Raw genomic sequence first — 25,875 nt, forward strand, 5'->3', positions numbered from 1 at the left:
GATAGACCATTTTCAATTATAAGATAGCTCAGAAAGTGTGTATGAATTCAGAGAATGTTGAGACCCCAAGCTTTGCAATACTGAGAATTTAATCTTTCACTTGAAAGAATAAAATCTACCCAGTTAAGTTCCCATTACAGACTTTATAATGAATTCTACTTATTGCTTCCTGGACCTATCAATTCCACTAATAGATGAATATCTCTTCTGAATCATAACTTAAGAAGAAATGTCACTATTTTACCAATGATATTTATATCAGAAACAATAAGACAGTGAGTCCACACTGCAAGGATGCATTGGCCATTTATGCGTAACAACTGAAATTCTGGGGAAAAACCAAAGATTATCAAAATAAATACAATATTAAGATAGAACTATATGCTTTTCATGGAGAAGGCGATGACACCCCACTCCAGTACTCTTGCCTGGAAAATCCCATGGACTGAGAAGCCTGGTCGGCTGCGGTCCATGGGGTCGCTAAGAGTCCGACACGACTGAGCGATTTCACTTCCCCTTTTCACTTTCATTCATTGGAGAAGGAAATGGCAACCCACTCCAGTGTTCTTGCTTGGAGAATCCCAGGGATGGGGGAGCCTGGTGGTTACTGTCTTTGGGGTTGCAGAAAGTCGGACTCGATTGAAGTGACTTAGCAGCAGCAGAATATGCTTTTCATTTTGAACAAATCAATGGGAGTAGAACAGAGCTCTATTTTTTTTTTTTTTTTTTTTCAGAGCTCTAATTTTTACAGTGCAATGGCCAGGGGATAGGGGCAGGAACCAACAAATTGTCAAGTAATATTCTACAGATCATAGGAAGCAAGATTTTATGGGTTCCCAGTTAATCTGGCAAAAATATAAAATAAAAATAACTGATTTCTGAAGCATTTATACTGATTAGAGTCTAATGTAAAAAATAGTTCTATTGACCTAATTTGAGATATTCAAAAATATTACTTGCAGTCACTTTGCAACATATACATATATCAAAAAAACCACTGTTACACTACAACTTTATATGAATTATATCTCGACTTCAAAATATTACTTGGTTTACATAAAGTACAAACCCTTTTGCATTTAATATAATCCGTGATACAAAGACATGTTTAAATTAACCAGTTAGTAGTTACAGACATGTTTAAATTAACCAGTTAGTAGTTACAATCATCTCTCTCTCAAAATTTGCTTTAAAAGGCTAAAAAAATTAAGGCCACCACTTCAATTAACCAGTGGCTTCTATAAATTCATAGTATACTTAGGGAGAATTCAAGTTTAAAAAGAGTGAAATCAATAGTATTTCAGAAATACATGCTAGTCCATCTAATAATGAATTCTATTCCTTTCCTCCATGTAACTCCACTATACAATCTTTGAAAATCAAAATAACTTTAATTGTAACTTTCATAATATAACTTTTAAAATTAGAATGGTTATAAACAACAGGAGAGATTTTTTCCAAGTCCAACATGTGAGAACTTTCATATACAAAATGAATGTCATACTTCACTGTAATCTTGTTATAAGATACTTATTTCAGTAATGCTGATATCTCAAGATATATTTGGCATGCTTCTTTTGGAAACACACATGAACTATCATTAGGCTATATTCACAATTCTTCAAAGACCTTTATCCAACTTAAGCACTTATTTTATTACTTAGTCTTATTCAAAATATCAGCTATTTTCAAAATATTTAATCTACACCAAAAGATAGGAATTTGCTATACTGAGATTATTCAAATGAATATGAACCACAAGCCTTGAAAACAATGCCAAAAGAAGGAAGAGCCTCAAAACTGCTTTCAACAGTGACAATAGCACTGAAACATAATACATAGCCTCACAAGACAGTTAAACGCAAGAATATTTACCAATAAATTCTATTCATTTGAGGGGGGCCGGAATCTGTTTATCTCTTATATTCATTCCCCATGTAAAAAAGCATTTAAAAAAATTTACTTTTCCCCCCCATTTTTTGAATTTCTCAAATTACTTCAATTTCTGTCCTATAAAGGAAAAACACTGCAAATAAAATCTCTACAAAATTACAACAAGTCCTATATAACATAGGCTTAAATGATACCAGATTTGTCTAGATTGGGAAAGGTTCTAATTTTTTTTTTAATGATAGAAAAAGAACTTTAGTTGGGGAGCAATCACCTAAGTATTTATAAAATCGGGAATACTCTCACATGTGTGTGTGCTAAGTTGCTTCAGTTGTGTCTGACTCTTTGCGACCCTACGGACGTTCTCCAGGCAAGACCATTTCCTTCTCTAGACTCTCACACATAGGCAATGCAAATAAACTGCTTACTCGGATGAATTTTCAAAATGTATTTTAATCTCATTCCAGGAAGAAAGAAAATTTCTAGATACAAACGCATCTCATTCAATCACATTTTAACATACATTCAGCAACTTAAAATATTATAAGAATCCAATATTTTCATCTTTTATAATCTCAATATATTATATATTTAATATATAATATATATATGTACAATACATACAGGTAGTCAGCAGGATTACAAAGTAATTTTTTAAAAGTCTGATCAACATTGATAAATACTTTTAGACTATTAAAAGGAACTATACTTAGGATCATAGAATAAAATAAAATATGGGAGGTCCAAACCTAATGGCAAGACCGCAAATGTTCACGTAGCCAATCATGTAAAAGATCTCTCAAGTTGGATAGAATGCATTTTAAAGCAATACTCTCACTACTCTCAAGCAGCAGTACTTGTAAATATTAAGCATGTACATCTCCATTTAATTTAAAATTTCTATGCAGCTTTCTTTACTGTAATATACAGTAGCTATTTCTTCCTTTCTGTTGGATTTTGTCATTGTTGCTGTTTGAAGAGTGGTATATTACCAACAGAAGTGACTTTAACTCCCTTCCCTCCCCTAAAGCATGGCTCAGTTTGAAGACTGTTCTATAGGCAGCTACTATGAATATCAACAGTACCTTAATACCATTAACAGAACCAATCAATAACTGGAGTCATATGAGAAGTTCCAAAGACTGATGGAGGTTTCTGTAAACCAAGGTCATTGGAAGTATTACACCTGCAGATAGCCCTCTCACATCCCTTAATGCAAGGAGTTAAAATTTCAATACCATAGTATAGCAGTTAACAACCTATTCTATAATTTAAAATATTAATACCATTAATCCACCCTGAGAATACAGAGGAAGTATTTAAAACAAGATATTCTGATATGGTTTCTTTCCTTTGTATTTGCTTTCTTCTGGTTTTCGTTGGCCCTTCAAGGGTACGATATTTGAATTCAAAGTGTGACTTTGATATCCGTTTTTGTTAACTGAGATTCATGCCACAGTGAGATACTGGTGATAGAAAAGCCCAAAAAGGCTTGTAGAAAAGAGACAAGCAGCAATCCACCAGGTCAGAAAAGACAGAAGTCCTCGAAAAAGCAGAGGAGTGAAAATGTTTTTTAAGCTGCTCAGTGCCACTGTTATTTGGGTAACAGTTACCTTCACCTTCCCATCAGCAGATGGTAATTCAGAGTAAACAGAATTGGAGGGTAGACTATTATCCACTGGCAAGGCAGACACAGATTCTGGATAAATCCCCCAGGAATGATTACCTAGAAAATTAAAGATGCAAATAAAATTTGAAGAGTAAGTAACTCCAAAGCTTCTTATTAAAAAAAAAAATTCCTTAACTTATATTTCAAATTAAGAATAAGAAGTGGCACAACAAATTATTTTATGTTGAAAATAAAGTATTGAAAATAAAGTAAAATAATAAGCTTTCTACATATTTAGGGAAAATTCACTTAACTTGACCAGACTATAATCTAACCTTCTCAGTAGAACTACACATAAAAGCCAAAAACTAATTTACTTTTAATTAACTGCATTAAAATCTGGTAAAATAACAAAAACATTCTCTTCCCTATATAACCCATGAATCAACTACCTCTACTGGAGTGACAGAATAGATTCTGTAACTTCTTAGAATCTTTTCTACCTCTAGAATATCAGAGTAATTTCTTTCTCAGAAACTATCTGTGATCCCAATGTGAGAGACTATTAATAGCTCCAGAAGTGTTTTCGTCATATACTTTCCTATGTTGATAGGATATGAGTCACATAATTCACCACTGAGCTACTCTTTTATGTTCCATAGATTCCTGAAAGATTATTTACATCTATCATCAGCTCTATAGTATCTGTAAGTCCACCCAACAATGCTTTTAATTCTTTTGGGCTTCTAAAACCCCTACATTGGCAGACTGCCAGATCTAAGCAAAGAAATAATCAACTCGGGTAATAGATAATTCTTGAGTAACACCACAGAGGGGCTTGATTGCTTAGTGAACAGACTTAATAGAAGAACTTTGTTCTGCCACCAAGAAATCTTTATTCTATCCACGTTAAATTATCTGAAGTAGAACCCACCAAAAGATCCTACAATTCATAAATTTAAAAGTACCTCATAATAATTTAAACGCTATGCACTAACACAATCTTAAAATACAAAATATTAAGATTAAAAAGTGTTCACTCAAGTTACTCAGAATTAAACTTTAGCAAACAATTCTTTTAACATTATAAAACCATATGGGTCTGAGTTTTCAAAATCAAGAAGATAAATCAATGAATCAACTTCTAGAGCTTAAAGGCTCCCATGTTCCCTCATAAAACTTCTAAAGAGAGAATCAATTTTAAGAGGCATATTTCTTTGTAGGTAACAGAAAACACTATTAATTACAGGTAGAAAGTAGAGCAGTGAGCGTCCCAGCTGCCAGGATATGCCTACCTAGAGTTTTCAAAAGCAGGGTTGTGTGAAGCAGCATGACCAGAGGAGCCACATACTGCAGCGCAATGACACAAAGGTAATAAAAGACTCGAGCGACCTGAAACAACATGTTAAGTTCTAACACAGCTGACATGTTATGAGTGAGTTAAACTTTTGTATCAAACTGAATCATCAAACTGAATCGCTTAAAAGATAAATAATCCTTCCATGGGAAGAAAGCTAACTGGAAATAAATTTGTACTTCATTATAAATGCCCCCAGACTGACTTCAGAAAGGCTAAGTTTGAAGGTTCTTTAAGATGTGAAAAAAACATTAAATCCCTTAAAAATAGTTAAGTGATTAATACAAATTGGAGAAACAAAATCACTGAAATTCAAACGGCATATATTCACTTATTTCAAATATAAAACAAAATGCTAAAATTTCTGAAGACACCTAAAATATCAAAGTAAATAACAATAAGAGTCATATATGAACATAAACCCCTCATAAATAAAAATATTAATCCCTATTTACATTAGACTGAAGTAAAATTCAAAGTATGAAAATACATGAAAGGTAAAACATAAAAAGTTATTTGAATCTTGATAGAGTCAAGATGGAGGTCCAGAGTAGAAAACAAGAGGATCTGACACCATGTTTCTTTAGAAAGACTTGATCAGGTTGTGGGCCTAGTCCATTACAACAGTGGATGGATTCCTAGCACCTTCCTCTTCTGGGCTCTCCATTAAGTAAACTTATGTTTACTTATGTTCCACGTTCAAGTACTTGGATTAATGTTAAAAGGAATACATTTAGTCACTAAAACTAGTATTTCCTATTCTTTAAGTCACAAAAGCTATACAATATACTGTGATGTCTTTCAGATCAGTTAGGGGAGTCCCATTTAGCAAACGTAGATAAACCACAGCTTTGTAACCCAAACTGTATGATACTTAAAGTACTTAAGGCAGGAAGGGGCACTGAGACCCTTTCCTCACCTAACACTATAATCAGATCAAGGTCTCTGACATCTGTCAGTTTAAGATTATTCTATCTGTTCATAATAAGAATATCATGGAATGAAAGTACTACTGAAGGAAATCAAGCACTTTTATTTTTGTGCATGTGGTGTTCGTTGCTTCAGTCGTCTCTGATCCTTTGCAACCCCATAACTGCAGCCTGCCAGGCTCCTCTGTCCATGGGATTCTCCAGGCAAGAACACTGGAGTGGGTTGCCATGCCCTCCTCCAGGGGATCTTCCCAACCCAGGTTCAAACCTGGGTCTCCTGCATTGGCAGGTGGGTTCTTTACTGCTAGTGCCATCAGTATTTGCTAATTTTCATTTTGACTACAGTGTAAAACTTACCATTTTCTGAAGCTCAACTGTGCTTATTCGGCCTGCTTCTTTCTTCATTTGATCCACACATTTCTGGGCTAAGTTTAAGTAAGCTTGCAGGTGACTACGCATCATGGCCAACCGCAAAGCACAGAGCACGATTATTAACCAGAGTCGCAGAGTATCGAACGTAGCTTCTGTCATTCTACAGATCAAAAAGTTGATATGGTGCTCTCAAAGACCAACAAATGCTAGCATGCTAGTTATATGTGTTAATGTTCATTGGATAAGATATTTAATACAAGTAAACTTAGACTTAGTTACAACTGGAGACATGAAAAGTGTCCCATTCTATCACAGACTTACAGGATACTTTCACTTGCATAACAAATAAATGCATCATGAAACAAAGAAGTACCAGATAAGTCTAAAACAAAAAAGTAGAGCAATACTTGGGATTCCCTTCTCTATCCATCCTCCAGCATGGGGGTAGGAGAATGACTCTAAGCAAAAAGGGAAGTTGGGAGTTCTTAAACTGGAGACTACAAGAAAGAAGGAAGGAAACCCCAGGAGCTTGCCCGTGAACTATCAAGTTAACAACCCATCTGTTTCTGGCTACAGTTTTGTTTGATCACATAAACACCTGAGTAGGATCTTTCACTCTGCTGAATTTCTGACTGGGATCAAGAATTCTGATATAATACACTAAAATCAGATGTTCTTTAAAGGACTTTAGAAAGAAGAGGTAAATTCTGATGTCCTTAAGGGGTTTAACATTTTAAAAAGACCATGGTTTCTGCTTTGATAAAAGATAACATTGTAATTTGAAGATAATGCTTACACCGTGCCTGACTCTATTCAAATTTCTAGTACACATCAGGTAGTTAAACATATGACTGTTGAAATGTGTCTAGTGATCTGCCAGACAGGATGTGGAACTTACAAGGGTCTCCCCCAAATTCTTAAAGACTAAGAGGGTAGACTGGACGGCTATAAAGAAGAATGAGCGGGAAAAGATATAAAACCAACACTTTGCTCCAAAATAGGCTCTGGTATCATCCCTGTCTTCCATCCAGTGTAAGCACCTAGGAAAGGGACTAACACTACAATACAGAAAAAGCTGCCTGAGGAAATACAGTTGAAGAACAGTACAGGAAACAGAAAAGGCAGAGAAGATGGGAAAGGATACAGTCTTGGTTGAACTACTTATGAAACAGAGGTGATAGAGGGATGGAACAAAGGCTTTATTATGCATGCTTTTTTGGGGTTTCCTTTTTACAAGGCCATGAGAAATGCACATTGGTTAGGAAGCATAAAGGCCAACTTTTATCAATACATTTACATTATAATGAACGGTAAGATTAAAGCATCAGTCACGTGAGAATAAGAGTACACAAAGATTTAGGACCGTCCACAGCCTTGAACCTTCCGGGGCCTACAGACAATACTGTGCTCCCTGGTGTGGTGCAACCAGGCAGCTTGGCTGGTAGACAGCTAGTATATACACTTTGAGGATGACAGGTAATACAAAGGAAGGGAATGGTACGAGGCAGTGAATCAAAAAATATCTGCCCTGTTTACGAGGAGTTCAGGATTTAGGTAACAGTCCCACTAATAGTTATCTGATTAGTACCTCTAGTTCAGATTGCTTACTTAACTTCATAAGGATTTGGTCAGTTGATACGATAGGGTATCTCAGGAAAGAGTCTGACCTGGGGCAAAATATGCAGGTAAAGAAAAGGCAGAAGAAATTTCTCCAAATTCTTGAAGCCATTCTAGGTACCACTGTACATGTTCTCTTTTGGTTTTCTTAAGAGGTTATAAGCACGCATGGACTCTGCCTGCATTTCATTTCTTGATGCCCAAGCAGAACACATGGATGGATGAGTTTAAATACATTTCTGGGTTGAAACTACATTCTAACCATTTTTGCTTGTCACTACAAATAAAAGCCTTTGACCAACCATTTACTCCATGTGACAGACGAAGGACCTGCGTTAATGGGCAGCCATTCTTTCTCAATCTACCACATGGGCTTTGGATTTTAAACAAAAATTAAAAACCACTGCTGTCTAATCGCTTAATGTAATGATCTAACAAATAAAAAAGGAATAAAATGGAGCACAGATAAGACTATAATTTTGTTTCCTTCATTTACCAAGCAAGAATACTGGAGTGGGTTGCCATTCCTTTCCCCAAGGGATTTTCGTGACCCAGGGATCAAACCTGGGTCACCCACATTGCACTGCAGGCAGATTCTCTACCTTAGTCTAGAACCCTACAATCCTTAGGATTAACTTTTAAATACTCAGAGCAAACCTGTCAAGTTGAAATTACCATTAAAGCTTACTTATGTGGGGAAAAAATGTAATGACTTCAAAGTATACTTTCTTAGTTCAATAAGGTTAAGTGTTAAAAAAAAAACAAATCATGGTCATCACTGATTCTACACTTATTCCAACACAAATCTGTACCAGGATCTATAAGAAATACATAATGTAAAATGCATACTGTGGAATCAATGACTAGTCAAGTTTTTCTATTTTAATTTTGATAAGGCAAAGCAGTGGAAGGAACATTTATTAAGCACTTACTTCTAGCCAGTTGCATTACATGTGTTCATTTAATTCCAATGATAACCTTGCGAGGTAGATACTATTATCTTCATTTCCCAGATAGGGAAACAGAGGCTCAGTGAAGTTAAATAATCTCCCTCAAGTGACAGCTTTAGTGAGGATCAGAACTGGGGTTTGAACCAGCTCTGCCTGTATCTTTTTATTACTCTAATATAGTTCCATTAGGCTAATGAGCTAACATATCAAGTACAGTTACTAATGCCTTTTAACAAACTGTTTGTTTCCTTCTTCTTCTGTTAAAGTACAGTTGTTTAATTGGGGAATAGGACTTACTATTAGATAATAATGTTAAAGCTTTATTTTTAATTTTGATAGGTATGACAACACTGTTATGTAGGAAAATATCTTTATTTTTTAGAGAGGCATACTGAAGTTCTTAAGGGTAAAAATGTTATGCTTCTGATTTACTTGAAAAGATACTTTATCAAAAAATAAAACAAAAAACTGAATAAGGAAAATATTAATAACTCTTAAGGGGCTGAATAGATGAACTTTCATTTATAAAATTTTTCCTCTATAATTTTCACCATTAAGAAAAAATAACAGAAATGTACAAAGTGTCTTAAAAACAAGTGCTATCAAAAAAAAAAAAAAATCTCAGATATCAACTGGATATCAAGTGAAAAAGCAGAAAAACTTACAACTGTACAAGATAATAATATTGTTTTAAAAATGCAAACTTAATATTATAATTAAAAACATGAACACAGTAAAAAACATTTTAGAAAAGTTTTGATTACATAATAAAATAAAAATTAGCCCCCAAATACCCATACTTACAAAGGGACACTTTCTTTACCCAATGGTGGGTTCATAATGTAGTCTTTGGTGATAGGTTTTACCCAGAGCAGAACCATAAACAGAGGTGCCAGGAAGTTGATATGAAGTAATGTTCTGAAAGTATGTAAGAAATAAACATAAAAACCCAGAAGCAAAATACACGAATCAACTACAGAAACTTGGGACTTAAAAAATGAAGGTAGGAACTTTATTTTCAGTATTCTATATTAAGGTATTGTTGCCACCATTATTTTATATTCATCATTATCACTCAACACTAATTTGAGCCCTTATAAAAACAACTCATTATTTTAATGTTTCAGATGAGAATGTTTAGATTGAGGAAAGTTAAATGATTTGCACATGGTAATATTACAGGTGAGAAAGAGATTAAGCACTAAAATCTAAATCTGTTCACTCCCACTCTAGGGTTCTTTAACAATCTCCTACTGTACCCCTGATTTAATACACCGGAACTTGAACAATTCTCTAAACAATCAATGAATCCAATGGATTTTCAGGATAGGAGTCATCTTTTGATATTTTTCAGTCCAGCAGACACAAAGTGGCTTCTGATTACTTACAAATAAGAGACCTATTACGAGGTCCAAAATACCAGACGGGACATGGCAGGTGGAAGCCACTGCATTTGTAATGATCATGTATGTTTTAATTAATTGTTAAAATCATAAATGATTCACATTTTTATTTCTTCTTGAAGAATTATGAACGTTATCTGACATGAATTTCCCTATCCTATACAAACCAGGAGAAATTCACATTACTCCTACAAGGCAATATACCCAATACAGCGAAAGGTTTCAGGTGTGAGATGTAACGTCATTGTTAACTCTTGCCCCAAATCTGTACCCTACAGAGACAGGTGACTGATAAAGACTGTCCTTGTTTCAGAAAGACGTTCTTCAGACTATTTTATTACCATGTACTGTTTTCATTACAAACCATGCGAGGAAAAGAGACTAAACTGGAGGGTTTAAAATACACACACACACACACTTTAAAATACCACTGCAGTGTAAGTGATAGTGATTTCTGTGAGTAAACGGCTGGCTCAGGAAACCATGAAGACCTACCTGACCGGGCAGAGGTGGAACTCTGGTTCTAAGCTCTGGCCCTAAAGCAAGTACTATTGCCTGGCCACGGGGGTGAGGAGAATGCAGCTCTTTGCGCCAGTCTGCTGCTCTCACTACAAAACTAGCTTGCCACACCCTGGATCCGGGCAGAGTGCTACAACACAATGTGTGTGTGTGTGTGAGGGGGCCGTTTGTAATACATGGAAAATAAAACTCCAGATTCCCAAAGGGAAAAATCGTAAGAAGCTACATTTTTCTGAGAAGGAAAAGAAAATGTGCCCCCCACACCCCCAACCCTCAGTGTCTCCAATCCCAAACTACCACTAAATGCTTTAAATGTTTTTATAAAGTGATTCTTTCATCCCACAGCCTGGGTAAACCATCGGGTGCGGGGGAAGAAAGCAGCAGTATTAGGTATGCAGTGTTGCTAGGGAACACTCTAGTATCAAGGAGCAGCCCACAGCGGTTTCAGTAGCTGGTGAAGGGCTCCCCTCCACCCACCCTTTCAGCTTATTTAAATCATAACACTGGGGTTAGTGGACTGAAGTGTGTGTGTGTAGAGAGGAGGGGGAGAACCAGGTTTTGTTTTAAAAGAAGCCATTAGAGAGACGGATGGTGGGAGAAAAGCAGGATGTAGCCAAGAGCATGCTGAGTAAAAGGAGCGGAAAAGAGAGGAATGAAGGAGTGTGTACTAGGAGGTGAGAGTAAGTAAACACACACAAAGCATATGCAGGAAAAAAGGGAGGAGAGGAAAAACACAAAAACATTTTCAAAATTAAAATAAAGGAAAATGACAGAGGTAGGAGAGAGAAGAACATGAAAAGACAGAGAATCAGCATCATTAAATGTAGGTTTTTAAAGAGCAGAAATGTTAGGAAATATGACTATTAAGAGAAACTTAATAGTCATTAATATATATATATACATATATACATATAATACATATAAATACATATATCAAAATGGAATATTCTCAACTTGGGCTTCTACTGCAAAACAAAAAGAGGACTTGGAAATTTGGATCTGGATATGAAATGATGAAGATAAAAATCTGTTCCTCTGCCTAGGTGTCTACACCAAGAAAAGAATCTCTGACAATCACAAAGAATATAGTAAGTGGGCTCTGACTTATACATAGAGATTCAAATACAATTTCTCTATTTGAAAACTAAAATAGTAAACTGTAATTTAATACTATACAGTATTAGTAATCCCAAAGTAAAATAAGCTTACAAATAGGTCAGTAATATAAGGAAAACAAACATTTCTTATGTACATAGATTTAATTTCAAAACATTTTAAAATAAAATGCTTTAAATACAAAATTAAGTTAAATCAAATCATTTATATGAAATTTAAATAAGTACTTTTAACTTGAAAATTCTAATTGAAAGAAATTCCCATAAATCCTCACATCAGTGGTAGAGATTATAATATCATAAACATTGAACTCTGAGTTCAAAAGAACATAAATATTGATATTTCCATTTTAACAGGAAGAAAAGAAATTTAATAATTAGTGTTTTTTCTTACACAGGACTTAAAGTTTAGAAAAGAATGGAAGAAATTTGCTTATAGTAGAAAGAGGAAGCAGTGTGACATCAAATGGTTATTAATTTTCAATACAATAATTTATGATTTCATTACAATAATATACCTTCATTAAGATGGAAAACATATATTTATCTGCATGTGCTTATGTACATTTTCCGCTTACTGTGTAATTTTTTCTGTTGCCAAATTCAGGGCATCCAGATGCATTTGAGCCAGCCGTAATCCAGGAAATGTCAAAAAAGCCCCAATGAATGAACAGAAAATAGCCAGGAAAAATTTGAAAGTAAGTTTTGAAACAGGACCCCTAAAATTAAAATTTTTTAAAAAGCTGGTAAGTTTTTGAAGTGAACCTTCTAGCAGTTTCTTTTCTTCTAATTAATTACTTTATAAATCACAATAATATAAATAATACAAAGTAAACTCCCACAGAAAGACAGTTCTTATTCTACCACTATAAGGGATTTTAGTGAATTATGAACTTAATCAGACATCTCTTAAGCAACAGTTTTAACAATCTTACCTACATATTCAACAAAAAAATAACATGTGACTCATGAATTTCGTTTACTGTCTGATGGAAGAGGAATTAAGTTAAATAAGAGCAAATTCAAATCCAAATTCTATAAAAGATACTAAGTTTATACAAATGTAAAAAATATGAGTAAGGATATTGCTAAAAGAGACAGTCCTACTTAAAAAAGAACTCTTTTCACTGATTAAAAACAAAGAACTACTTACAGTAAGTGCTATTTTACTAAAAATGGAAAAATTTAACTTGAATAATACTTAATTAAAAAAAAACTTACTGAGATTCTAAACCTTGCTTTTCAAGAAACTGCATCGCACTGTCTGAAAAATTTGTAAACCCTGTAGGGGGAAGAAAATTTACTCTTATCATAGGAGTAAAATACAGAATCTTTCTTTGGAAATAAAATGCTAGAGTATCTTAAATTCTGAAGTGACAAGCTTAGCTCTTTCATGTGCTAATTAGTATGTCATAATGCAATAAAATTTAGTTATTAGGAGAAATAGCCTTTGAAAACATCCCTTTGATATATATATATACATTCCATATAATTTACATTATAATCTGCATCTTTATCTATGTGAGTAAACATTAACATTAGAAACACTTATTTAAGTTTAAGGAAAAAATGAGGACGGGAGAGCATTTTTTGGAAAAAGCGAGAAAAAACTTAGCTAAAAAAAAAATCTTAAGAATAATAAAGGTTAATTATTTAGAACATTTCAGAATATAAACCTAATTTTAAGAACTTATATAATTATTACCTGTTTCAAGTCCGAATTCCAGATAGTTTTCTGTTACAATCAAGACAGCCATTGCTTTCACAAAGAAAAAAAATCCAAAGGTAACACAGACTGATCTTTCACCACCATCTTCTACTTTAAAATAGTGTGTAGTTAATGAAAATAGAACTTTGCTGCAAAAGGAAAAGTTCAGGAAAAACAACAAATAACTTTATGGAAGTTAAACACAACCATCTTTACAGGACCTGAACTCCAATAAAATTTGACTACAACATTCATTTTGATTCTACAATATTTCTCTACAAGGTGTCTTTTGGAAGGAAGTGAAAAACTAATGAAAATCTGAATAGTCTTTCAGAAAATAGGACATAAAAACAAAGCAAATCTAAGCGAAGTTTGTAACATTTTAAAATAAAACATGCACATATACATACTACACTGTAATTAAGAAAATAATGTATTTCCAGTTTCTCTAACTCAAATTCATTAGGAGGTTATTACAATAATTTTATGAAATAGGGTCTTGGTGACATGAAAAGCATCTTGGGGAACTTATTTTTATTGGGCGTGATTGTCAAGTAGTTTGAATTTAGAACACACATCACAGGAATCATCTGTAAATCATCCACTAATTTAAACTTTGAGAATTACAAAAATTTTTGTAACAGTCATTGGTAAGCTTCGGTACAAAAACTGAGCATCTGGGATCACCATTTCACACTACGATGAAACAAAAAACAGGTTTCTGTTGAGTACTCAAAATCAACCAAAGACTCAACATGCTCACCTATTTTAAAATATTTAAATTTTATATGAAAATACTAAATACATTATTTTATCTGATCAGATCAGATCAGATCAGTCGCTCAGTCGTGTCCGACTCTTTGCGACCCCATGAATCGCAGCACGCCAGGCCTCCCTGTCCATCACCAACTCCCAGAGTTCACTCAGACTCACGTCCATCGAGTCAGTGATGCCATCCAGCTGACCCCCCCTTAAGAATTCATCAAATCAAGATCAGTGGATGATCCATAGCTAGAATCCAGATTTCTGTTATATCAAATTGTTCTCCTGGAAAGCATAAACCCACCCAACAAAATAAGTTGTTTGCCAAAAAATCTAGAAAAGCAACTTTTACGTAAATTATATGTCAAGCATGGAAAATAATAATAGCTGTCATTTAGTACTTGCCAAGTGCTAAGCATCAGCAATTATTTCATTTCATCCCTACATTAGCCAACTATTATCACTACTTTTCCAGATTTAAAAAAAACTGTGGCATAGGCAGGTTCAGACTTCTCAGGTGGTGCCAGTGGTAAGGAACCCGCCCGCCAATACAGGAGACATAAGAGACAAGGGTTTGATCCCTGGGTTGGGAAGATTCCCTGGAAGAGGGCGTGGGAATCCACGCTAGCATTCATTTTTATTTTTTAACACCAAAAACATTTTGTATTGGGGTATAGCAGTTAACCCCAATTAATTATAGCATTATCACAAATAAACAATGTTGTGATAGTTTAGGGTGAACAGTGAAGGGATTCAGCCACACACATACATGTATCCATTCACCCTCCCATCCAGGCTGGCATGTAACACTGAGCAGAGTTCCATGAGCTACACAAGAGGTTTTTGCTGGTTATCCATTTTAAATAGAGCAGTGTGTGTGTTACCTTTCCAAAGTCCTTAACTATGTCCTCCCCCCAGCAACCATGAGTTTGTTTTCTAAGTCCATGAGTCTCTTTCTGTTTTGTAAGTAAGTTCATTTATATGATTTCTTTTTAGATTCCACATATAAAGGATGTCATATGATATTTCTCCTTCTCCATCTTACATCACTCAGTATGACACTCTCTAGGTCCATGCATGTTGCTGCAAATGGTCTTATTTCATTCTTTTTAAGGGCTGAGTAATATTCCATTGTGTGTGTGTGTGTGTGTGTGTGTGTGTGTGTGTACACACACCACATCTTCTTGAGAACTACAACAAAAAAATCTCAAAATCTGTATGGAGACAAAGAAGACCCTGAATAGTCAAAGCAATCTTGAAAAGGAAAACAGAGCTGGAGCAATCAGACTCCCTGACTTCAGACTATACCACAAAGCTACAATCATCAAAACAGTATGGTACTGGCACAAAAATAGAAATACGGGGTCAGTGGAACAGACAGAACACCCAGAAATAAGCCCATGCACCAAAACCACCAACTAATCTATGACAAAGGAGGCAAGACTATACAAATATGGAAAGACAGTCTCTTCAACAAATGGTGCTGGGAAAACTGGACAGCAACATGTAAAAGAATGAAATAAAAACATTCCTTAACTGCATACACAAAAATAAGCTCAAAATGGATTAAAGACCTAAACGTTAGTTGGGCACTATAAAACTACTAGAGGAAAACATAGGCAGAACACTCTCAGACATAAATCACAGCAAAATCTTTTTAAATCCATCTTCCAGAATAATGAAAATAAAAGCAAAAATAAATAGGACCTACTTAAAACTGAAAAGCTTTTGCACAGCAAAGGAAACAATAAACAAAACAAAAAGACAACACACAGACTGGGGGAAAATATTTGCAAATGATGTGACTGATAAGGGATTAGCTGCGTGATCTTGGGCAAGTGCGTGCATGCATGCATGCAAAGTCACATCAGTCAGGTCCGACTCTTCGTGATCCCAGGGACTGTGCACGCATGCACACACTTGACCAAGATCATAAACCTAGATTAGAGGCAGCTGGGATTTAAATCTAAGTTGTCTGGATCCAGAGTACATTAAGCTAACAATTTTGTATACTGTGTCTACGGAAATGCTTAAAGCACCTAGGATACAAGATAGTTTAGCAATAACACATGAAATCATTTTAAAATAGAGCTGCCTTGGCAGCAGTAAATGGTTTGTTCAAACATTCTCATAGTCAGAAGAATTCTTATTCAGGAACAGATAAGCAAGGATAAGGACCCTTGTCCTTCCACTTTAAAAGGAAGCTGTCCTTTGATTCTATTCAAAATATGCTAATATAGTTACTATGCATTCTCTATTAGGATCCTACCTACGATACTGGATATAAATGTAAATAGAGTCCCAGCTGCTCTAGCTATAGGCATCTACCCTAAGTAAGCCAACTTGAAGGTAATAAAGACAGGTGATTTTTTTGATCTTCCAAATGCAAGTTGAAATAAATCTCTGCTAGAATGTAAACTTCCTATCAATAATTCTTGTCTCTTGTTCACTGCTCAGATGGAGCACCAAAAAGTGACTGGCACAGAGTAGGTACTTCAGTTCAGTTCAGTTGCTCAGTCGTGTCTGACTCTTTGTGAACCCATGGACTGCAGCACGCCAGGCCTCCCTGTCCATCACCAACTCCCAGAGTTCACTCAAACTCATGTCCATTGAGTCAGTGATGCCATACAACCATCTCATCCTCTGTCATCCCATTCTCCTCCCGCCTTCAATCTTTCCCAGCATCAGGGTCTTTTCAAATGAGTCAAATGACTCAAATGAGTCTTCGCATGAGGTGGCCAAAGTACTGGAGTTTCAGCTTTAGCATCATTCCTTCCAAAGAAATCCCAGGGCTGATCTCCTTCAGAATGGACTGGTTGGATCTCCTTGCAGTCCAAGGGACTCTCAAGAGTCTTCTCCAACACCACAGTTCAAAAGCATCAATTCTTTGGTGCTCAGCTTTCTTCACAGTCCAACTCTCACATCCATACATGACCACTGGAAAAACCATAGCCTCAACTAGACACACCTCTGTTGGCAAAGTAATGTCTCTGCTTTTTAATAGTCCGTCTAGGTTGGCTATAACTTTTCTTCCAAGAAGTATCTTTTAATTTCATGGCTGCAGTCACCATCTGCAGTGATTTTGGAGCCCCCCAAAATAAAGTAGGTACCTAACCAATAACAAATTTTGCCATAATGTTTTACATGGTAATCCAGGTAAGCTGAAACAGTATTAATTCTATGCTTTAATAGACCTTTAAATAGACCTTTAATAGACCTTTAAATTGGAGATATCCAGGGTTCAAACACTTGACCATTATACATATATATAACCTGAGTTATGGTGAACATAAGAATATGTATTAGCCCCTCTATAATAACTACCATTATTACAGCTCTTAGAGGGCTTCCCTGATGGCTTACACAGTAAAGAATCCACCTGCAATGCAGGAGACCTGGGTTCAATCCCTGGGGTGGGAAGATCCCCTGGAGGAGGGGATGGTAACCCACTCCAATATTCTTGTTTGGAGAATCCCATGGATAGAGGCACCTGGCGGGCTACAGTCCACAAGGTCACAGAGTCAGACACGACTGAGCAACTAAGCACACAGCACAGGGAACACTTATTTCATCCAAGGATGGACATGATAAAGGACAGAAAAGGTAAGGAGCTAATGGAAGCAGAAGAGATCAAGAAGAGGTGGCAATAATACAAAGAACTGTACTAAAAAGGTCTTAATAACCTGGATAACCACCATGTGGCCACTCATCTAGGACATTCTGGAGTGTGAAGTCAAAGTGGGCCTTAGGAAGCATTACTACGAAAAAAGCTAGTGGAGGTGACAGAATTCCAACTGAGCTATTCAAAATCCTAAAAGATGATAATGTTAACATGCTGCGCTCAGAATGTCAGCATATTTGGAAAACCGAGCAGTGGCCACAGGACTGGGAAAGGTCAGTTTTCATCCCAGTCCCAAAGAAGGGCAATGTCAAAGAATCTTCAAACTACCACACAATTGTGCTCATTACGCATGCTAGCAAGCCAGTCCGAACACTTAATGGCAGATGGAGAAAAAGTGAAAACAGTGACAGATTTTATTTTCTTGGGCTCCAAAATTACTGCAGATTGTGACTGCAGTCACGAAGCAGAGATATCACTTTGCCTACAAAGGTCAGTACAGTGAAACTTATGGTTCTTCTAATAGTCATATGCAGATGTGAGAGTTGGCTGAATGTGAAAGAATTGATGCTTGCGAATTGTGGTACTATAGAAGACTCGAGAGTTCCTAGCACTGCAAAAAGATCAAAACCTGTCAATCCCAAAGGAAATCCACCCTGAATATTCACTGGAAGGACTGGTGCTGAAGCTGAAGCTCCACTACTCTGGCCACCTGATGCGAAGAGCCGACTCACTGGAAAAGACCCTGTGCTGGGAAAAATTGAGGACAAGAGAAGGGGGTGAAAGAAGATGAGACGGCTGGATGGCATCGCTGACTCAATGGACATGAGTTTGAGCAAACACTGGGAGAAAGTGGACAGAAGAGTCTCGTGTGCTATATATTCCATGGGTCGCAAAGAGTCAGACACGACTTAGAGACTGAACAATAACAACAATCAAGAGCAGTAACTCTCTGGGATAATATACTCAAAGTGAAAAACAAGAAAGAAGACGTTTTACTCTAAGATCTGTTTTCATCCGTGGTAATAACAAAAATATAAATTATTTACCACTTGGGGTTATAAATTTAAAGGATATTCTAAATTAAAAGGCTTGGGCTTTGTATTCTTAAAGCTTATTTAGAAGACAGCTCCCCCTTTTAAATGTCAAAAAAAAAAAAAAAATGAAGTACAAGAATAGCTCATTTTTCTATTCCTGGGGCAATCAGCCCTTCAGAAGTGTGTGATGGGAAGTATCACTAATAACCACCCTAGTCACTTTTCCGGCAGTATTATCCCCTCTCTCAACTTTCACTGTTCACACCTCGGTTAATTCCACTCTAGCTAATCTTCCTTTCACATGAACCTCTGTTACTTTTTCTCAAATACCATGATTCAAGATAAACACTTGCTCATATTTATTTTCCTAACTACTTATTAGCAAAAGCATTATTTTCTTTGAAAAATAATGTGGCCGTATGTGCTAGTTACAGATCAAATGAACTTTCATGGGCTAATCTGGGAGGAAATGCCTTTTAGCATTATTTTGCTTAAAAGATTATTTTATTTCCAAGCATTTCAGAATACAATCTACATGCAAGTTGGAGGTACCATCTAAAAACTGCTGTCTTAGCAATTTACCTGAACTCGTTTTTGGCCATACCACATGGCATGTGGAACTTTCTGGACCAGAGATTGAACTTGCGCCCTCTGCAGTGGAAGTGCAGAGTCTATGCCACTGGGCAACCAAGAAGTCCTTATTTCAACTTTTTAATATATTTCCTTACAGGCTATTATAAAGATATTAGTTATAGTGCTACATTCTATGAAATACCTGATTTCCTTTCCAGACAAGAGAAAACCAAGCATGAAAAGCTAGATGACAACCTCTGCACTTTTTGATTAAAAACATCTCAACTTTGTAATAACAAATACATGTTTTAGGACATATATAATCAGAAATACATATACTGTAGAGCTCCAGCATACACCTTCTGAAGACATTTACCAGGCACATTACTTTCATTCTAAATGTCTTATGTTCACCATAACTCAGGTTATATATATGTATAATGGTCAAGTATTTGAGCCAATTACTTCTTTAAAGTAAAAATTAAAACTAATAAACAAGCAAATGCCACTGGTTTACATTAGTTCCCTAACCAAATACTCAGCACCCTGACACAGTCTTGCTCAATTTAACTCTGCAGGACTCTTGGTTATAAACCAATAAACAGATATCTCAAACTGTACTGAAGAGCTTAAACCTCATAATAACAGATGTCAGTTTTTCTATGATACTGAACATTAGGAGAAAAGGGAAGCCAAATTATTTTCTAATAAGGGAAATAAATTTACAAGTCTTATATATCTGCAAAACTAACAATCTTTGCAAATTACAGTAAGAATTTAAAGAGTGATATTTACACTCTAATTCTTACTTTGTAATGTAGAATTCTGTGGTACTTCCATGTGCTATTCCTTCAAAATGCTTTCTTAAATCATCTAACATTATTCTCTAAGTTTTTCCCTAAACATAGTTGTCAATCCACTTCCTATTTTGGCTAACAGCTACTAAATCATTTATAAGCACTAAGAGTATACTGCATCACTGTAGAAGTTGGCATGATTTTGTTACATTAAGCCTAAGCAAGGTTGTCAAATTGATAGGATGTTAATTTCAATTAAAATGATTAATGGGTATTTAACAAAGCACATTTAGTTTCCATGTCATTTAAAGATTAAGTGAACTTTTAAAACTTCTCTATAACTTAATCATTGCATACACATCCTATTACTATTTTTTCTCCTTTTCAATTAGAATATCATTCATTTCAGAGTTCTTGCAGTTATGCTCTTAAATGAAAGACATTGATAGTCTACAGTTGCTTAAACTGGAAAGACTCTAGAGGGGAAAAAAAAATTAGGAAGATTAGGTATCCAGGAAGAAAATGACAGTAAACGCCAGTTCCAGCTAGAGGAAATAAAGGCAGGGCCTGCCTCACCCTCAGTGCAAACCCATCCCATTAACCTGGGTGAAGATATATTGTATGTAATGAAAGGTGCTTCCGAGAGGAGTTAGCTGCCAGTGCAGACAGAAAAAAAGGTTACAAGGCATAACTCTAAGCCCTCTTGCATAATCTAAGCTCTTGGAATAGTTTCCTACTCCAAATTTTCTAATTAACTAAAGTAATAAACACTGCAGTTTAAATTTACATTATGATTGATTTTTTTTGGTAATTCAATTAATAAAGAAAAACTACAAAGTTAAGACTTCCCTGGTTAATATTCTGAACTCCTTAGAGGAGAGAACAGCATTATAAGAGTCCATACACAATTATTTTTAAAATTATGTAATTTTAAAGCACAACTTAATTTTACTTATGATTAAGAAGTGATATAAATCACTTCAGTAAGAGCTGAAGCCAGGTTAAGTGTAAAAAATATGAATGCAAATAACAAAGGGAAAATATCTGATTTTTGAACAGAGGACTACTGGCTCTATTCCTCATGCAAACTGTACCTTTTCTTATAACGAAGTAAAGTACCAAGTTTTCTAAGACAGCAAGATAAGAACAATTTCACAAGTCTTTAACTTCATCTAACTTTTAACATGCAAGATGGAGTTTTATGAAACATGAAACACTGTTTAAAAGTGGTGACACGGGACTTCCCTGGTGGTCCAGGGGTTAAGGATCCACCTTGCAATGCCTGGTTGGGGAAGCAAGATCCCACATGCCAAGAGCAGAGCCTGCCTGCCGCAACTACTGAGCCTAAACATTCTGGAGCCCACACTGCATGAAGGATCCTGCGTCAGGAAACTAAGATCCTGTGTGCTGCAACTAAGACCTGACACAGTCAAATAACTAATTGTAAAAAAAGTGGTAAAGACATCCTAGAAAACAGGTGCTCAAACTTTTCTCTCCAGGATATTCTGAATCCCATGCTCCTTATCTATCTCTTTGCCACAACTTAAAAATAACACAAAGAAAGCTAGTGGTTCATTTTATTAGTACCAAACACTATGGGTCCATCTCTTTACTGGCAATCTGAAGAAGGGCTTACATATTAGGAGATAATAAGGAAAAAGGAGCAATATTTAAAAACACAACATAAAAACTCCAAACACCACAAAAGAAATGCTTCTGAGACTTAGCTATGATTTCTCTCATTGCCTGGGGGACCCCAAGTCTAGGTTGGAAAAACACTGCTTCATTTTTACTGAAAATGGATACAAGAGTCTATAAAGAAGACAATTTCAAACTCCTTCACTTACACTAAAAAGCAAAATAACATCTTCAGCCAGAAATGGTATCAAATGACCAAAAGGAAATTTCTCAAAGATTACACCTACTGCCAAATTTTGATACCACAGAATCATTAAATAACTTACAAGGTATATCAACACTAAAGGAAGAAACAACAAAATTAGATGCAATCAAATTCAGGTGGGAAGTATAATCATATATCATTAATATGTTAATATAACACTATACCACAAAGACCTAAAATGTTATAATGCCTACATCCAGAATTCATACTAGAAAAATCTTCAAACCAATTACTTATTGAACGCCATACTGGAACAAAACCTTTCCATAACCCATAATGTAAACACTCAAACAAATATTCTGATGTAAAATACCACACTCTGGCTAGGGCCAAAGGTTCAAGCTTTCATCCAATAGTTCACAAGCCTCCACTTAAATCAGAACAGTATATTTACAATCTCTTAAGTGTAAAGCCTTTGACTGTGTGATCACAATAAATTGCAGAAAGTTCTTAGAGATGGGAATATCAGTCCAAATTACCTGTTTCCTAAGAAACCTGTCAAAAAGCAACACTTAGAACTGGACATAGAACAGGAGACTGGTTCAAAATTGGGACAGTAGTATGACAAGGCTGTGTATGGCCATTTTGCTTATTCAACTTATATGCAGAGTACATCATGCAAAATCCCAGGCTGGAAGAAGCACAACCCGGAATCAAGATTGCCGAGAAATATCAATAATATCAGATATGCAGATGATACCACTCTAACGGCAGAAAGTGAAGAGGAACTAAGCTGCTGCTGCTGCTGCTAAGTCACTTCAGTCGTGTCCGACTCTGTGCGACCCCATAGACAGCAGCCCACCAGGCTCCTCCGTCCCTGGGATTCTCCAGGCAAGAACACTGGAGTGGGTTGCCATTTTCTTCTCCAATGCATGAAAGTGAAAAGTGAAAGTGAAGTTGCTCAGTGGTGTCCGACTCGTTGTGACCCCATGGACTGCAGCCTAACAGGCTCCTGCGCCCATGGGATTTTCCAGGCAAGAGTATTGGAGTGGGGTGCCATTGCCTTCTCTGGAAGAGGAACTAAAAAGCCTCTTAATTAACCCCTCAGTTCTACCTGAATAGAACACCTCCTTTAAATGCTAGCTTATTTTGCTTTATAAGATCTTCATTTCTGAAATAAACAGAATGTTCAGTTCAGTTCAGTCGCTCAGTCATGTCCAGCTCTTTGCGACCCCATGAATCGCAGCACGCCAGGCCTGTCCATCACCAACTCCTGGAGTTCACCCAAACCCACGTCCATTGAGCCTGTGATGCCATCCAACCATCTCATTCTCTGTCATCCCCTTCTCCTCCTGCCCTCAATCTTTCCCAGCATCAGGGTCTTTTCAAATGAGTCAGCTCTTCGTATCAGGTGGCCAAAGTACTGGAGTTTCAGCTTCAACATCAGTCCTTCCAATGAATATTCAGGACTGATTTCCCTTAGGATGGACTGGTTGGATCTCCTTGCAGTCCAACGGACTCTCAAGAGTCTTCTCCAACACCACAGTTCAAAAGCAGCAATTCTTTGGCGCTCAGCTTTCTTCACAGTCCAACTCTCACATCCATACATGACCACTGGAAAAACCACAGCCTTGACTAGACGGACCTTTGTTGACAAAGTAATGGCTCTGCTTTTGAATATGCTGTCTAGGTTGGTCATAACTTTCCTTCCAAGGTCTAAGTATCTTTTAATTTCATGGCTGCAGTCACCATCTGCAGTGATTTTGGAGCCCAGAAAAATAAAGTCAGCCACTGTTTCCACATCTATTTGTCATGAAGAAAAACATCTATTTCTGCTTTATTGACTATGCCAAAGCCTTTGACTGTGCAGATCACAATAAACTGTGGAAAATTCTGAAAGAGATGGGAATACCAGACCTGCCTCTTGAGAAACCTATATGCAGGTCAGGAAGCAACAGTTAGAACTGGACATGGAACAACAGACTGGTTCCAAATAGGAAAAGGAGAACGTCAAGGCTGTATATCGTCACCCTGATTATTTAACTTCTATGCAGAGTGCATCATGAGAAATGCTGGGCTGGAAGAAGCACAAGCTGGAATCAAGATTGCTGGGAGAAATATCAATAACCTCAGATATGCAGATGACACCACCCTGATGGCAGAAAGTGAAGAGAAACTAAAAAGCCTCCTGATTAAAGTGAAAGAGGAGAGTGAAAAAGTTGGCTTAGAGCTCAACATTCAGAAAACTAAGATCATGGCATCCGGTCCCATTCAGCTCAGTTCAGTTCAGTCGCTCAGTCGTGTCCGACTCGTTGCAACCCCATGAATCACAGCATGCCAGGCCTCCCTGTCCATCACCAACTCCCAGAGTTCACTCAAACTCACGTCCATCGAGTCGGTGATGCTATCCAGCCATCTCATCCTCTATCGTCCCCTTCTTTTCCTGCCTCCAATCCCTCCCAGCATCAGAGTCTTTTCTAATCAGTCAACTCTTCGCATGAGGTGGCCAAAGTACTGGAGTTTCAGCTTTAGCATCATTCCTTCCAAAGAAATCCCAGGGCTGATCTCCTTCAGAATGGACTGGCTGGATCTCCTTGCAGTCCAAGCGACTCTCAAGAGTCTTCTCCAACACCACAGCTCAAAAGCAGCAATTCTTCAGCGCTCAGCTTTCTTCACAGTCCAACTCTCACATCCATACTTGAATACTGGAAAAATCATAGTCTTGACTAGATGGACCTTTGTTGGCAAAGTAATGTCTCTGCTTTTCAATATGCTATCTAGGTTGGTCATAACTTTCCTTCCAAGGAGTAAGTGTCTTTGAACTTCATGGCCGCAATCACCTCTGCAGTGATTTTGGAGCCCAGAAAAATAAAGTCTGATACTGTTTCCACTGTTTCCCCATCTATTTGCCATGAAGTGATGGGACCAGATGCCATGATCTTAGTTTTCTGAATGTTGAGCTTTAAGCCAACTTTTTCACTCTCCACTTTCACTTTCATCAAGAGGCTTTTTAGTTCCTCTTCATTTTCTGCCGTAAGGGTGGTGTCATCTGCATATCTGAGGTTATTGATATTTCTCCCAGCAATCTTCATTCCAGCTTGTGCTTCTTCCAGCCCAGCGTTTCTCATGATGTACTCTGCATAGAAGTTAAATAAGCAGAGTGACAGTATACAGCCTTGATGCACTCCTTTTCCTACTTGGAACCAGTCTGTTGTTCCATGTCCAGTTAGGGATGGAATACATTTTTGCTATCATGTGCTTGACATTTTTAAAGTTCTAATTTAATGTCAACACTTTTCATACTGTAATTAGGCCATAATTTATAGTTGCCAATACAAAAATAAGAACAGAATAAGGACAGGTCGGCAGATTTACTTAGTAGGAAGTATTTTAAATATACTTACCTTTGAGCTGGAGATAAGAGCTTTCAAATAGTGAACAGGCTTAATTTTTTGTTTTAAAAATGGCAAATTTCTCTCATCTAGGATAACAGCTTTAATAACATAGATGTGTTAAAGTACTACCATGTTTTAACTTAATTTACACCTTTAAGACCCAATTCTCGGATTAAGAAAATGTATTCTACACCTTAACCTCATATTGTTATTCAACAATATGTTTAGATGCTCTTTTGAGAAGGAAAGAAATACAAAGAAATCATATTCTGATATGAAATGTTGCTAGTTTTTTTGCCAATACACAAATCTATTGCACAGTATCCTAAGGAATAAACAGGTTTTCACAGATGTTTCTCAAAAGTTCTTCACAAAATGTA

The 25,875-nt window shown here is 36.4% G+C and overlaps 1 protein-coding gene across 8 annotated transcripts in view; it reads right to left on the minus strand.

The window, feature by feature from the left end:
- Positions 1-2,323: 2,323 nt before the first annotated feature.
- Positions 2,324-25,875, minus strand: part of TMEM161B (transmembrane protein 161B) — a 75,208-nt gene continuing 51,656 nt past the window's right edge. For 6 of the 8 annotated variants that reach the window (XM_005905816.3, XM_070373106.1, XM_070373107.1 and 3 more), the window contains 7 exons: positions 13,467-13,618; positions 12,983-13,043; positions 12,340-12,480; positions 9,529-9,642; positions 6,143-6,317; positions 4,795-4,891; positions 2,324-3,616 (listed from right to left, as the gene is read on the minus strand). In XM_005905816.3, coding sequence (XP_005905878.1) covers positions 3,339-3,616; positions 4,795-4,891; positions 6,143-6,317; positions 9,529-9,642; positions 12,340-12,480; positions 12,983-13,043; positions 13,467-13,618 — 1,018 coding nt within the window. In that variant the 3' untranslated portion in view covers positions 2,324-3,338. The remainder of the gene's footprint in view (positions 3,617-4,794; positions 4,892-6,142; positions 6,318-9,528; positions 9,643-12,339; positions 12,481-12,982; positions 13,044-13,466; positions 13,619-25,875) is intronic. The other 2 variants (XM_070373111.1, XM_070373105.1) reach the window with 2 other exon arrangements.

This window comes from Bos mutus, chromosome 7 (assembly GCF_027580195.1).
Source record: "Bos mutus isolate GX-2022 chromosome 7, NWIPB_WYAK_1.1, whole genome shotgun sequence".
NCBI lineage: Eukaryota > Metazoa > Chordata > Mammalia > Artiodactyla > Bovidae > Bos > Bos mutus.